The sequence below is a fragment of the Eriocheir sinensis genome, chromosome 31 (genome assembly GCF_024679095.1).
Source record: "Eriocheir sinensis breed Jianghai 21 chromosome 31, ASM2467909v1, whole genome shotgun sequence".
Lineage (NCBI taxonomy): Eukaryota > Metazoa > Arthropoda > Malacostraca > Decapoda > Varunidae > Eriocheir > Eriocheir sinensis.
In genome coordinates, this window is record NC_066539.1 from 10,756,544 (window position 1) to 10,772,005 (window position 15,462).

Below are 15,462 nucleotides of genomic sequence, written 5' to 3' on the forward strand. Positions count from 1 at the left end.
GGCCGTGATGTCTCGTTGCCTACTTAACCAGCTGCTTCTGATGTTATAATATATGTCTTTTACTAACCTTCAAACCTCCCGTAAATCATTAGGATAGGGCAGGATAGGATAGATTACAGAGATCTAAACAACTGTGTCTACATCATCGAGTGACGCCAATTAACCCACCATTACGCTTTTATAATTTACCATAATTTGGCCGCCATCCATTCGAAGGTCACGGGTGGTCAGTCAGACACGTACTTATCCACTGTGGGAGTATAGGCGCTCAGTGATCCACGTGACCTGTGATATCGGTGTGTCAAAGTGGGCGGCTTAAGACATTGGGCCAGTTCGATAGTCCACAATCATTGTAAGCGCACAAACCAAACTCTCTTCTCCACAATGATCGGTTATTTCTACTCAGTACCAACTACTTATTAAAGAGACGTCCTGTGTGGTTTCCTAAAATTTCCTCCTCCTTTCTATATAAACAGCAAACACTATATACATGGAATTTTCATTGTATTTTGTGATTGGTTGGGGAGCTTACAAACTTAATTAGTGTACTGGACTGTGAAACTGGTCCTTAAAATATATCAAGAACGAAAATAAAAGGCTATGAGACAAAAAAAATGTCACTTCCAGAAAATATCACTTGGAGGAAGCACAGCAGGGATTAAAAAAAAAAAAAAAAAAAAAAAAGATTTCACACTAGAAAAGCAAAGGAAACTATGAAAAAGGAGTGAAGGAAATGAATGGGGGTATTAAAAACAAGATAAGCTGGTGAGAGATGCAACAGACAAGTGGGATATTTTACTGGGCTGGTGGAAGAATGAATGTTGATACAAATAAAAGTGCTGAGATTGGGACATTGGGTAGACATATCTTTAGTGCTGAAAGGCGATCATAAAGTCCAGGATGAGATTGACATGTATAGGTTGGGATGGTGAGTGGAGGGAAGCAGGAGGCCTCAGAGGGTTAAGGTTCAAAGACAAGGCACAGATAGAACCCTGGACTTTGAGATTGACTAGTTTTCTGTTTAAGTTCAGTGCTTTCCTATGTCTGGATGAAGAGTGCAGCGCCCTCAACCTCCCCGAGCTGCTTCTCTCTCTGTCTCCTTCCTGCTAAATAGTGATTCTTTCATTATGGGTGGCTGAGGGATTTATCTCCTCAAGGGACCTATGGTTAACCCGGTAGCAGCGGGGATCATGTTTCTTAATGGTCCCTCTAAGCGAGAAAAATGAAAGCATTTGTGATCAGTTTATGCATCATCTATTTTTGGTGGTCTATATCATGCACAAATTTGGCCTGTTGCTGCTACACGGTAAAGCTACAAATTTGGCCCCTTGTTGCTACCGGGTTAACAGTCAGTCCAGCCCTTGATCAGGGTTAGTTGGGGAGAGGCCTGCAACCCCTCCCTGCAAAACATTCCCCTCGCTCAAAACAAGTCAAGTAGAGGTCAGGGTTGTGGCATAAGCCTCAACCCTGGTCCAGTTCTACGAAGGCCTTGACTAAGTGGCAGACTTCCTTGATGCATCTGTGTTGGGTGAGCCTGCTGCCTGTGCAGGGCCTGGCTAAAACCATGGTATGCTGTATTGTCAACAAGTATGGACCTCATGGAGTAATCACTGGTTTAACACAGTCATGCAGGTGATTCTGTGTGGTACCAAAGGCATCAATCTGTTTCTTCATCACTTTTCAGTGTCCATGTCCTACAGCCAAAAGTAAGATAGGAAGCACAAGCAACTTGAGATTCAAATCTATGCCCTGCACAGGCCCTGACAACACTGATTTCAGTAAACACTAAACCACACATATATGTGAATGAATAATACAACAAAGTCAGTTGTAAATTTATATGCAAGTCATTGGTAAACAGAAGATATAAATAATGCAATTTATAACATACCTTCATGTAGCACTACAGCATGTTTACCATGGATGTGGCCTTGCATGCACTCAAGAATCTCATTGATGAGTAATTTTGTTGGTTTAGCAGTTTGCATTTGATAATTTATATACAGCACAATCCTTCCCATAAACTTATTTAGCACATATCAACATTTCTTCAAGCCCCCTCTGAAGGAGGTTCATGCCTCTCAGGGGGTCACTTTCACAAAATACTTGTATGATCATAACTTTTTTTATTTTTTATCATACATTACATGCAATTTGATGTAACCATTGGTGGATAGAGCAGATTCGTAAGTGGCAGGCTGGGATTGTCTACTGAAGACCATTTTGTTACCTGATTTGTCCATGTCTGTACTAATGATTTGGGTTAATAAAATGATGCATTGATGCATGATCTTCATGACATAATATGACACCATCTCTTGAAAGTGATATTTAGTTGTAATCACCTACTAACAGTTAACTGAGCCTGTTTATGAACATCTGTAAAGGCAGGCACATTTGAGAATACAGAATTCAAATAATGACCATCCTTTAGCAACAGAACATCCTAATCCCTTCTTTTTCTGTCGAAACAATATTTAGAACACTCACCTCCATCTCATGTTTGGCAGGGCTGAGTGCAGAGCTGAAGTACACCTTTATTAAATATTATTGCCTAAGATTTCACTCAAGTTGCTAGATGAGTCCATTGTCTCAGCTGGTATGGGAAGAACCATGTGTCAGCTAGATCATGTCACATAAGAACTGGTTTATTAAAGCAAGGATTTACCATGAATGCCATGGGTAGTGAGAAATGGGTGGCTATGTGACATGTTAGTTGATTTTTAACAGTTGAGTTCAACCCTGACACATAAGTATCTTAGTCAGAGGGAGCAGTCTCTTGTAACTCAGCAGGTCACTTGTCCATAGCATTCTAGCCTTGACATGATTTAAACCTTCATGTGATAGCTATTGATGCTGAGAAACATGACAGTAGTCAGTGAAATTATTCTCTTTTTCTCTGCTGGTCTTTGTCTTAACAGTCAAGCTTTATTGCAAATAAAAGAATTCAAATTATAGATGTGAGAAATAAGGATTACAGGACATCTTCCAGAATATGACCTCCTCTAAGTTTTACATGTAACCTTTACAATTTTGCAGATTATGACGTGGGGAAACAAAGTTTTTACTAAATTCATACTACTTTCACAAATCAGTGACAAGTTTATTTGGTAAGTAATAACTACCTTGGCATCTATTCCACATAGTATATTGTACAGTTTTGCAACACCCTTGAGAAAAATGAAATCAAACTCATACACATTTCTTGGAACCCAAGTGAGGAAAAAAAAGTAGAATTTTATTCTAGGGAGTCTTGAGGCAATGACACAGGGTTACTGTTGTGATTCCAGTTAATTCTGACAAAGTTGTTTATAAATGTCACCAGTATGGACAAATACATATTTCATTTTGAAGCAATAATAATAGTAATAATGATAACCTTCCCAGTCTCTGAACCATGCTGGCGACATCTCCAGCTACCTCGCCCACCTCCGTGTGGGTGAGGTAGCCAACACGCAGGTGCTTAGAATATTGGTTGGGTTGACTCAGCCTGCCTTGATATGGCCAATAGTAATAATAAAATATAATAACAGTAGCAATCATCATCATCAGGACACAGTTTTCTACAGAGGTAGGTTGGGGAGTCAAAAAAGTATTGTGACCATTCTGATGAGAACTATATGTACAAATAGTTATGGGGAGGTGTAGTGGAGATCTAACCTCATCCTCTTGTACTGTAGGAGCAATGCCATTTTTAGGAGCACAATACACATTTGTGAATTCTATTGCATGTTGTTACATGCAATGGAATACAGAATGTATTTTTAATAGAGTAAATAAATAAGTAAAATAATAATGATAGTAATTCCAAATTATTAAGAGAAGATATCCATTACCTTTCATGGATATCTACACCTGATGTAGCTAGCATCTAGTTATCCATGGGTTCCATGAAATTGGAGTTTGTATTTCCATTTTACAAAACAGTAATATTTACACAAGAAAGGTGCTACTAAAGTAGTGCCTAAAGTATGTTGAGATAAATAATGACACATCTTTACAATGCTGCTGACTTTACATTATAAAAATAGGGTTGTAACAATTGAGGGGAACATGTATGAAAATAAAAGGTATATGTGCTTAGATGGCTTAAGTAGCCCTAAACATCTATTTACAGGTAGTTGCAGAATCATTTATATTACAGCTGTATTAAAGTATTGCCTTGTAATACACTGATGATGAGAAATAAACAAATATCTATTCTTAATGATAACCGGAGAGGGTCATGTCTTTGCAGTAAAAAGGGGGAGTATAAAATATACAGGTTAAAATTACCTCTTATCTAAAGCCAGCTAAGAACTCTATGCTGCAACTCACTTGCTGGAGGTAAATGAAGTGAGGTAGCTGTCCAAAATACACTTCAGAAGCATTCCATGTTATTTAAATGGTCATTTCTAAGTGTTTAATCATATGTACATATTCTTTACATGATATTCGAAAAGTGTTGGTCTTTATAGATACTGGACTAGTCTGGCCTGAAGACTAGACTTATGTAACACCACTGCTGAAAGTGGCACCTTACTCTCAAAAACTCCAATAACAGTTAATTCAATATTCTCAATGACAAAATATTTTTCATCTCTGAAATTGTCACAAAAGTCCTTGTTTCTTTATTTCATAAAAAAGAATGACCAAACAAAACATGAAATTTCTGGAATGGATCAATTACATTAAACATCATAAACACAGGCTATATTGTTGAACTAATAAATACTGTAGTGTAATGTTTTCTGCTTACATGTTATGATATTAGACAGGAGGAGCAAGTCCTTACTTCACTTCTGACAATGATTCACCGCTGGAAAATGTAACACTTCTATTCTCCCTTTTGCCTCTCCTAGGTAGATTGTTCTCTTCCTTTACTGGTGAAATAGCATTAATATACTGATGCAAATTATATCAGAAAAATATATGCATTATTTTGATTATTGCACTTGCCAGACTAGATTCAGTCTGTGTGACTGTGCACATTGAGGAACCAAAGTCCAAGAGGTTTTCACAATATACACTGGCTTTAGTGATCATATAAAAATGCACTGAAATCCAAGTTCTATATTAATCATCATATACTCCACACCACTATGCTTTGAAACTCACCTGAAATACTTCAAAATTGTTGCTGAATTGTAACTTAAGCATAATCTCCTTCCTTATAAATATTCCACTTCGTTTAAAGCATTTTTATTAGCTCGGGTGGAAAACGTGTATTACTCAAATTATCTGCGTTCTCGGTACCTTCGCTCCCGGCTTCTGTCTCGTCTTTCTCTCGTTCTCTGCAGGAACTCGTCTACACTGCGGTCATATGGCTGGAAAGGGACAATTTGAATCTATAAAAGTATTATTTACCTGAATAAAAGGACAGAACCCAACTTATATCTGTGGATGATGAATTATTAGTACATATACTTAATGCAGTCAGTATGATAATGGCAATAAAGACTGAATCTGCATTTTATTGATAGCTATATTCAATTAATTTAAATTCATTTGGTCTGAAAATCTTAAATGTTCTAAATTTCAATAAATATATAATTCCCCCTACAGATCTTTGATTTCTATAAGATTAGATATGATCTGGAAAAATAAGTTTACAGTAAAATCTTGCCTCTAACAATTAATAGGTACCAGTAAACAATATTTAGATGCAAATGCATAAACAAATGTGGAAAATAATAATAGAAAAAAAAAAAAAAATGGATTGAACAATTATTTTTACCCTACTTTGACTCGTCATTTAAGATATTGATGTTAAGTTTAGTCATAATCAGACATAGTAAAATAAATCGACAGGTATGTCATCGCAGGGAAGGGGCTAATAATTAAAAAAATATGACTATCAGATTCTGCTTGCAATTCAACTTACATCACTTGATGGTCGTTTCTCTGAGCGAGAACGAGCAGCCGGGTAGTCAGGCAGAGGTGGTCCATCATAGTACCGAGGTGGCCCGATGGGATCAAATGGTGGCTGTCAAAGGAAATTAGTCCATTAAAATCTACATGAGAAAAATAAACACATAAGAAAATAATATAAAATGTTGACACTGAAAAGGTATTTTTGAGTGAAGAGATAGCATTGTAATAATGAAAAAGACATGTTACAAGATAATGACTATTAATTCTTAAAAAAAAAAAAAATAATAATAATAAATAAATAAATAGATAAATAAATAAATAAATAAATTAAAATAATGTATATCCATGTATATCACCTAATATGTTAGCCAAATGATCATCTGATGTTCATTTTAGTCCAGAGCTCAAAACATGTTTTGCTCAAATGGAAAGAGTTAAAAGAGCAACACATACTGGTGGAGGAAAGGCCATTGGTGGCAGGTTACTCGGTGCACGTGTGTGGAAGTCCCTCATCTCCCTCATGAAGTCCTGGTAGGTCTGCAAGGAAAGTGTTCATGTACTTATGAATATAAGGCACTACCAAAATCTTCTTGCTTTAGGGGAAGTTTACATACACATTAATATGATAATAACAATTAACATGGGATTGCTATTTTTCTCTGGGAAAGGTTTACAAGAAAGGAAGGGATAACGAGCCTCTCCTCTGTGATTGTTTCTTATGATACAAAGAAAAGGATGTAGGGAATTAAGTTGGAGGATGTAGTATAGAAAAGTTTAAAATACTATGTCATTGTGGAGTTGAAAGCATGGCTGGCTAGATGCCATGTCATTATAAATGAGACTATTAGGGTATGTCTTTGTTACTTACCTATCTATCTCTTCCTATTGTTCAGTGCTTAACATCAAGGTTAATGTATGTAATATTCAGCTGTGTATTAAAATTACTATTATTTTTCAATAGAGTAAACTTACATTTGATCCCTACACTAACAAATTATTAATTATGATAATTATTCAAACATATAAATGGGGGAACAGGTGCTGCACCCCCAACCAGATGCTGTCCATATACAAGGGCCTTGTCTACCCTCATATAGAATTGCATCTCATGTGTGTGGGGAATTCACACACACAGTCCTTCAGGACAGAGTGGAGTCAAATGCTCTTTGTTTCATCAACTCCCCTCCTCTTACCGATAGTTTTTTACCTTCCTTCTGCTACTTTCCACTGCAATGTTGTCTCTCTACCAACATTTTCATGCAAACTGCTTTTCTGAACTTGCCAACTGCATGCCTCGACTTCTCCCCCAGGCCGCTCCACACAACTTTCTACTCTTGCTCATCCCTATTCTGCTCAAATTCCTTAGGCATGATTTAACCAGCATCTTTACTCTTTCATCCTTTTGCTAATAAACTCTGGAACAGCCTTCCTTCATCTATTTCTTCCTACCTATGACCGATACTCTTTCAAGAGGGGAGTATCAAGACACCTTTCCACCCAAAATTGATCCCTCTCTTTTGGCCACTCCAACTATCCTCTTTTCACAGGAGTAATGCTCGGCAGGCTTTTGTGCTTTTGCTCCTTTGGTTGTGAGCTGGTTCCATTACTAGAAAAAAGTCAATGGTAATACTCACCAGCTTATGGCTGCTTGTTCCATTATATGAAGAACCCTCTCGACGAGGAACACTTCGGTATACAGGGGAGCGCTCTCTCATTCGCTCCCGTGGATATGCCGGCACTGGAATAGCTAGTCCTTCACGTTTTGTAGTCATTTGTGGGTTAAGATATTGTCTATTGAGTGATTTAAGTACTAAATAATTGCATAACTGTGTACAGTGAGGGGCAAGGGTTGTGTCGTGAAATGTAAAAACCTAAGGTGATAGGGGAAGATTGTGGTTCAGTCTCTGAAATTAACAAATGGCAACTCAAGTCAGTGTTCTGTTTGATGGGCTGCAGAATATACCACATTTTTAGCCTCTTGCCTTAGGTTTTCACCACTTCCATAACACGACACAACTTTTATCCCTCATTGTACATATCAGAAATGTACTGTATGCTACAACAGCAGAAAAATGGAGGTAGCACCAGCAAAACATGAAGTTGAATAAAATCATGAAGCTAATGCTGTGATTTATTCAAGACTTGACTGTCTTTCTCATCTGGGTCCTAGGTTCTCAGTTCCTCACCATTCTACAAATTGGTTCCTGTTCTCAATAACCCATAAAAAAATCTTGATAACAATATGCTTATGGTAATAAGAATATCTATTTTTATAAAAGCCCAATAATTTGATATATATATATATATATATATATATATATATATATATATATATATATATATATATATATATATATATATATATATATATATATATATATATATATATATATATATACACACACACACAGTAATCCCTTGTTTATCGCGGGGGTTAGGTTCCAGAACCCCCCGCGATAGGAGAAAATCTGCGAAGTAGCAACCCTATATTTATTTAATTATTATATATTATTTACATAAGCACGCATATCTCTGTGAATCTCGCCTCAGCCCATGTGAACAAGGTCACCCAACGTTTCTCGAGATTCAAAGTCAGCTACATTTCACGGGAAACTCATCGAAATTCTAGTCAGAAACTCAGTCACCAACATGTCGGTTACTCCACGTGTTTATTCCAGCACCGCAAAAAGCTCCATGAAACTAGATAAGCTTGGAGTACCGTATTTTGCGGCGTATAACGCGCACCCCAAACTTTAAGACAACAATTTTGAAGAAAAAAAATGCATGCAGCTGTTTGTTGTATGGGTGTGGTTGTGTGGTTTTCAAACAATGCAAATGGCGGCCGGGCTGGTGTTGCGAGAAATATCTCCTCGTACATAATGATGATGTACAGCTTCTGAGATCATAATTAGCATATTATTCTCACAGTCACTCCTAGGTTATGACAGATAACTAAGCAAGACACAATTCACGCGGTTCTGGTGACACGTGGCATGCTGCTGTTTGTTGTGTGGGTGTGGTTGTGTGGTTTGTAAACAATGCAAATGACGGCCGGGCTGGTATTGCGCGAAATAACTCCTCGTGCAAGACTCATAACGTACAGTTTCTGATATCATATTTACCCCATTATTCTCACTAATATTAATAATTAATAATGAACACATGGATATTTTTTCCAATATGATTTTCTTATGTAGCTTGTACTGCTCCTTAGTCATACAATCGTAAGGCTCCTGTGACATCAAGATCATTATTTTATTGCAATTTAATATTCTTTTAATATGTTCTTATTAGTACTTTATTAATTTTTTTATATTGTTTACATTTTTTAAGCCTAGAAAATGCTTCTTTTACTGCAAAAAAAAGTAAAATAATAAATATATTAAAATGCCTCAATACTGCAAAATCCCGCGATATAGGGAAAAATCCGCGATACGAAATTAAATATTTACAATTAAAAAATCCGCGATAAAGCAAGACTGCGATAAGTGAACCGCGATATGGCGAGGGATTACTGTGTGTGTGTGTGTGTGTGTGTATATATATATATATATATATATATATATATATATATATATATATATATATATATATATATATATATATATATATATATATATATATATATATATATATATATATATATATATATAAACCTGTTATCTATAAAGATTGTGATTTAAACAGCCTTTCATGATTCTTGCCATAAAACAAAGCGAGAGAATTCACTAAGCACCAACAAAGCAAATGAGTTATGGCAGCATACCGACATAAAAATGAAGAAAAGGAAACATTAGAGAATTTACCTCGCCACCTGGTAAGAAATTGGTTTGGCCCCCGAGATTCCTTAAAGAATGAATAATTAAGAGCAGGATGTTAAACTGAAATAAGCTTCTTCCAAGAAACATCCATCTTACAGCCCATGTCTAGCAAATATACTCTTCTCTCATTCAATTTAGGGCTTTTACACTTACATACTTATTACTGATAGTGATCATGCACCTCTTCACAATAACTTTATACTTAATCCTTTACTCAACTCATTCCAGAATATATCTCTCAGTTTCTTTTTGTTAACCTCAAATTCATTGGCAAAATCACAGGTCTATTATAGTGCTTGTTTCACTAGGCAAATTTTACACTACTGTGACCTGACACTGCATTTTTGTACTCATATATATTCTTCTCCGTAGCAATTATTCATATACATGTTTGTATTTAAACTGCATATGTTCTTTTCCTGAATATATACAGCATTTCAATTTGAAGCCTACATGAATATCATAAATATGAGCGCATGATATTTTCAGCTTTTGTATAATTTCTTACCTGGTTTCTCTGCTCTGCCTCTGAAGCTCGGTGGTCCCCGTAGTCTCTTCATCCGCGGCCCGTAGTCCTCTCCCTCAAACCGTCTGCGCCGTCCAGCTCCACGGCTGCCAGGAAAAGATATCTGTTATTTATCTTAAGAACTTGTGTTGGTTAAACCGAGAAATCGGTTGAACCAATTTTTGTTTTAAAGATAAATACTTACGTGATGGTTCCTCTTAGTCTATAAATCTTCAATGTACCCCACAGTGAGACTTACTATGTATTCAATAAATGAGCATGGGAAAATCTTTTCAATTTAGTTTACTGGATGGCAGTAGTAATAAATTTAATTACTAAGCAATGGGTTCCCTTTATGTGAGCTTTGGTCAACCTGTGTTGAGTAAGTCCTTGTATACCAACATTTTATCCACAGGAGGCAAGGTTCGCTTAACCCTTATTTAACCCTTTAGCTGTGATACTCGACTAAAGTCGCCCAGAGTGACTTTTAAGTTGAAAAAGTCAACTTTAGTCAACATTATAAATGTGTCTACCACTGAAATTATCAACCCATTTTCTTTCTGAGGCACATACAGAAAACCCCAAATCAATAACTACAACAATCCGCTGCTCATCTAGAAACAAGAGCAGTAAACAAAGCCTGCTGCAGCTGACTGGTGCCGACTGATGTGATGAAATTCTTTTGTTACAATTTCTCTGTATCAATTATATCATTGGAACAGTTTCATAAACAATCTCTGATTGTAATGTAGTGCTTCATGAAGTAATATAAGCATACATAATATAAAAAAACAAATATATAGTGGCGTGACCTTGAATGAAGTTCCCAGGCCTTTTGCCTTGGCATTTACTGTGATTGATGGGCCATTTTAACAAAATGTGTGCAAATATAATTTCAGTATTTTTTTCACATGTAGGTAGTCATCATTTTGTATAAATGTTATATTTTCACTTTCTACAGTAAGCAAATACTTGGAAAAAATAGTACCTTCAATTGGCTAATAAAAAAAGTTTTTTACATTGAGTAATGTGTCAGTACATGGTACCAAGACCAATCTACATGTTTTTTCTTTAGTCTGAGCCCCTATACAATGAAGTGGATGAATTACTTTACATTTTAACAAAAATATACTTTTTTTTTAACCATTCTATAATAATTTTGGCTCTTTTTTTTCCACAATTTTAGTAATTCCCAAAGGAAAATAAATGTCATATCATATAAAGCCTTTTCCTGAGGTAAAAGCAATATGAAGCCAATTGGTGCATTTTAATATTTGCATGGTATTTGTGCACTTTCAGGGAAAATCCTAAAATGCCCTGACACAGCCAAAGGGTTAAATAATTTTAATAATAAAAGTTCAAGCCCACTGAAAATTCCAATAAAACCAAAGGGTGTTTCTATGTGTGCCACCAGAGGATAACACCCGCAACATAAGCTGCAGCACTTCTGCCTGGATTTTTAAGCAAATCTCAAAGAGTATGTTCTCCAGACAAAAATTAGTACCAATCATAGACTGAGATGTGTAAACCAACTCTTGTGGTCTACCCTTTTTCCAAGCAAATACCATATTTGTCTTACAAAATAATTGTTTCATTTGAATATCTTGTCTCAACAATTAACTAACAGAGAATGGCAATTTTGGTACTTGGTGTAATGTAACACAACAGTGAAAAAGAAATAAAAGGTTTTGGTAACTGTGGTACAAAAGACTATTGGCTATCAGTTTGCCTCTTTGCCGCTTGAGGCCCCTTGTGTGCATAATACACCACAGAACTGACTAGCACTGCACACCTATTTGTCTCAACATAATATCTGTGGAATGTAAGATAACGACTAAGAGTGTGACTTTTTGTAGCATAATAGTGTACTTAAGAATACTATAAAGCTTAGAATAAACCAATCTCTGTCTGGTAAAATTTAGTTACCAATGGTACCAGTCATTACAGTCTCCCAACCATTTCTTCAGCACTGTGTTCACTATATCAGACAAAGGACCAAAAATGTCCTTACTTAGTTGAATGTTGAAATTTAGGAAGCCATCATAATAATTCCTTTTCTCCCATTTCTTTCCAATTTGTTTAAATTGTTAGAAGCGTGTTCATTACAAACGTTATCATCCATTTTTTCCTTTTTTATTTTTCCTTCAGCTCATTATTCTATCTAGTGGTTTATGACCATGCTCCTTGAAGCCTGTCACTCTTCATCAGGCCTCATTCTAATCTCTTCTGTTCTCATGTTTGAACCATTAGTCTCCTGATCCTGAGAGCATAACTCACATTTTGTTAACTTTACATTTTCTTACCACCACAGCACAACGTATACCATCGCTTCAAGTGATGCCTATCAGAAGTCTGTGAGGATGCCAAACTTTACTCAGCAGCCACAGTACTTACACCCACCACCCACTCTGCACCTACAAAACTTTTCATCTGAGAACCTACAATTTCCCCACACCTGCAAGTCACCCCAAATCCTACCAACACACACAGTAAACTTTTAGGATATTATTCAGTGGTATTAGCAACAACTAATGTTTGTACAGAAAAACCCTTTGAGTCAGCATTTCTCTCAGAATTATAGACACGTTACTAAAAAAAAAAAATAATAATAATAAATAAATAAATAAATAAATAAATATAAAAAAAATTCCCAGAAAATATTTTGGGAAATAAATCAGCAATGTGCCATCTATTGGAGACCTGAAATGAGCAAGGTGGCATACCACTGATACATAAAGATGAGGTCAGAAATATTAGTCTTCAGTTGGTAAAGTGATGATACCAAAGACTCAAAAGCCCCTTTCATCATGGCATTCACCCTGGACATCATGCATTCCTTGAAGTGCGCTGTTCTGTACATAACTTTTGCAATGAGTGACAAGGCAGAACCTGAATCACTCCCTGCCCTCAACTTTGCTTACAAAAATCTACGGAATAAGCTACCACACACCAGGGTTGTGTTTAAGCTTATTGCACTTGGGCTACAAACCTGCACACCATGTTACTGTACTTAATACAAAGGGTATGGCGGATATAAAAAAATTCTGACTCCAGCTTCAACTCCGGGAAATTTTAAGGTTGCGACTGTGACTCCGATTCCGACTCCACCCCCTTCCCCTCCCCCTCTTCTGCAGTACTGTGGTAGGGAAATCATTCCCAGCCACACTTCACCACATACCACACCCAGTCACACTACACCATACATCACACCCAGCCACAACACATCTCACACAGCATCAGACATTACACCCAACCACACCACACATCATTCCTCACACCACACCCAGCCATACCATATCAAACATCACATCCAACCACACCACCACACATCACACCCAGCCACATTACACCACATCACACCAAGCAACACCACACATCACATCCCCTACCATGATACCTCACACAAAACCAAATATTACCAACCACACCACACGATGCATCACACCTAGCCACATCCAGCGCCAGATAGGGCTACCATTGTGCCCTGGTGCTGCAAGTAATTCTGGGTCCCTAAGTATCTTAATTTACACACATCATGCCCGGGTGGCTGGCCCCCCTATGAGGCCGGGCCCTGGTGCTGAGATACCAGTTGCCCCCCCTCTCTCCGGCCCTGGCCACACCACACAAAACATCACACCCAATCACTCAAACCTCATGCCATACCCAACCACACCACACACACCCAATCACTCAAACCTCACACCATACCCAACCACATCACACCTCACACCACACACACCCACACTACACCACAAATCACACCCAGTCACACTACACTTCACACCATACCCAGTCACACCACACCACACATCACAACCAGCAACACCACATCACACCATACCCAGCAACATCACACCACACATCAGACGTCTTCTACGACACCATCTAGTAATTCATTTCATTAATTTACAGATTAATAAACCAAATTTCCACACAAAAAATTCAATATTAAATGATTTTTTGAAAAATCTTCCCACAAAAGCTCACACAAAAACTTGCCTCTCCCACAAATTTGTGAAAATTTTTCATAAATTGGCAACACTGTTCTAGGTGTGTAGCAAAGTACATTATATAATAATTGATTATGTAAAGGAGTCGGAGATATTTTTACTGACTCCAACTGCGGCCAGAAGTGGGCGACTCCACTGCTGAATACTGTAGGCAAGGTGTGTGTTTGTGTGTCTAGCCATACAAAGGAAGTAGAAAGAATGAGTCCCTGTTAAAGGAGGAAGAGGAGGTAGGTAGTATGTGGCGCATTTTGGTCAAGTGGTGTCGTCACACTTGAACTCACTTTGCTTGTGATACCCTGTGTTTAAGCAACGAGTGTACTTCCTGAGCTGCAGGTGGGTCAAGTAGGTTGCTAGTTCGTGATGTGACATGGAAATGAGAAAAATGGCAGAGCCTCAAACATAAACAGAATCATAATCTCCTGAGAATTTCCTAGTTCAATGAAACACTGAATATAATTGGCTTATCTGGTGCTCAGCTGAGAGGTGTTTGGCTGTCACCTCATCACTCCCACAGCTTTCCAATGGTTCTTCTCTCAACGACTCATTCTCTTGTTGTAGGATGGCAAAATTCTGATTTGGTGGGGCAGACTTAAGCCAGCATGTGACCACCACCAGACCACCAAAATATGATAGGAAATGCTTTTGTTTATTTATTAATTGACTAATTTACTTATTTTTTACACATTCATTCATCCATTCTATTGTGTGTGTATATCCATTTCTAAATTTGTCCAGTGAAATTCCTTTAATCTGTTTCAAGCATCTATGCTTCTGTACAGAATCATCACTCATGCACCTGGTCTTCCTTAGTTTGTTCTTTTGTCCCATTCAGTTTTGCAGTCCTCTGACTGCGCAAAAAACAACAACTAAAACTTACATGTACTGTACATTATTTACTAATTTAAAGTTTTAGGGAAAGGCAAAAAACCTCACCATTAAATGCTTGAATATGCTCCCCATTGAATAAAGAAGTTAGGAGTTGGGAGCGTCTCGACTTACTGAGAGCCCACACCACTGCCACCACTCCCTTCTGCGCAGCCAAACACAAGGCAGCCTCTCTCAGCAATTCATTCCTCTCAATTTACAGTTAATGATCATTACATCCAGTAGAGTTCTCAGGATTAACAGAGCTGAGCATGGCAGCAGGGGCAATGTCACACACCTGCATGCAGTTTAACTCTTCAGCCCCGTTCACACTACCACTCAAGCTGACGAGTTTCACCAATGAGCAGTGCCGTTGCTAGTGTTGTGTCCACACCTTTATAATGTTTTA

General features: G+C 37.4%; 1 protein-coding gene across 10 annotated transcripts in view; it reads right to left on the reverse strand.

Moving 5' to 3' along the window:
• Positions 1-1,823: 1,823 nt before the first annotated feature.
• LOC127005915 (YTH domain-containing protein 1-like) overlaps positions 1,824-15,462 on the reverse strand; it is a 53,102-nt gene continuing 39,463 nt past the window's right edge. For 3 of the 10 annotated variants that reach the window (XM_050875303.1, XM_050875302.1, XM_050875307.1), the window contains exons 10-14: positions 10,183-10,286; positions 7,488-7,606; positions 6,307-6,390; positions 5,864-5,965; positions 1,824-5,327 (exon numbers count right to left, since the gene is read on the reverse strand). In XM_050875303.1, coding sequence (XP_050731260.1) covers positions 5,217-5,327; positions 5,864-5,965; positions 6,307-6,390; positions 7,488-7,606; positions 10,183-10,286 — 520 coding nt within the window. In that variant the 3' untranslated portion in view covers positions 1,824-5,216. Of the gene's footprint in view, positions 5,328-5,863; positions 5,966-6,306; positions 6,391-7,487; positions 7,607-10,182; positions 10,287-15,462 lie in introns of those variants that run through there. The other 7 variants (XM_050875308.1, XM_050875305.1, XM_050875304.1 and 4 more) reach the window with 7 other exon arrangements.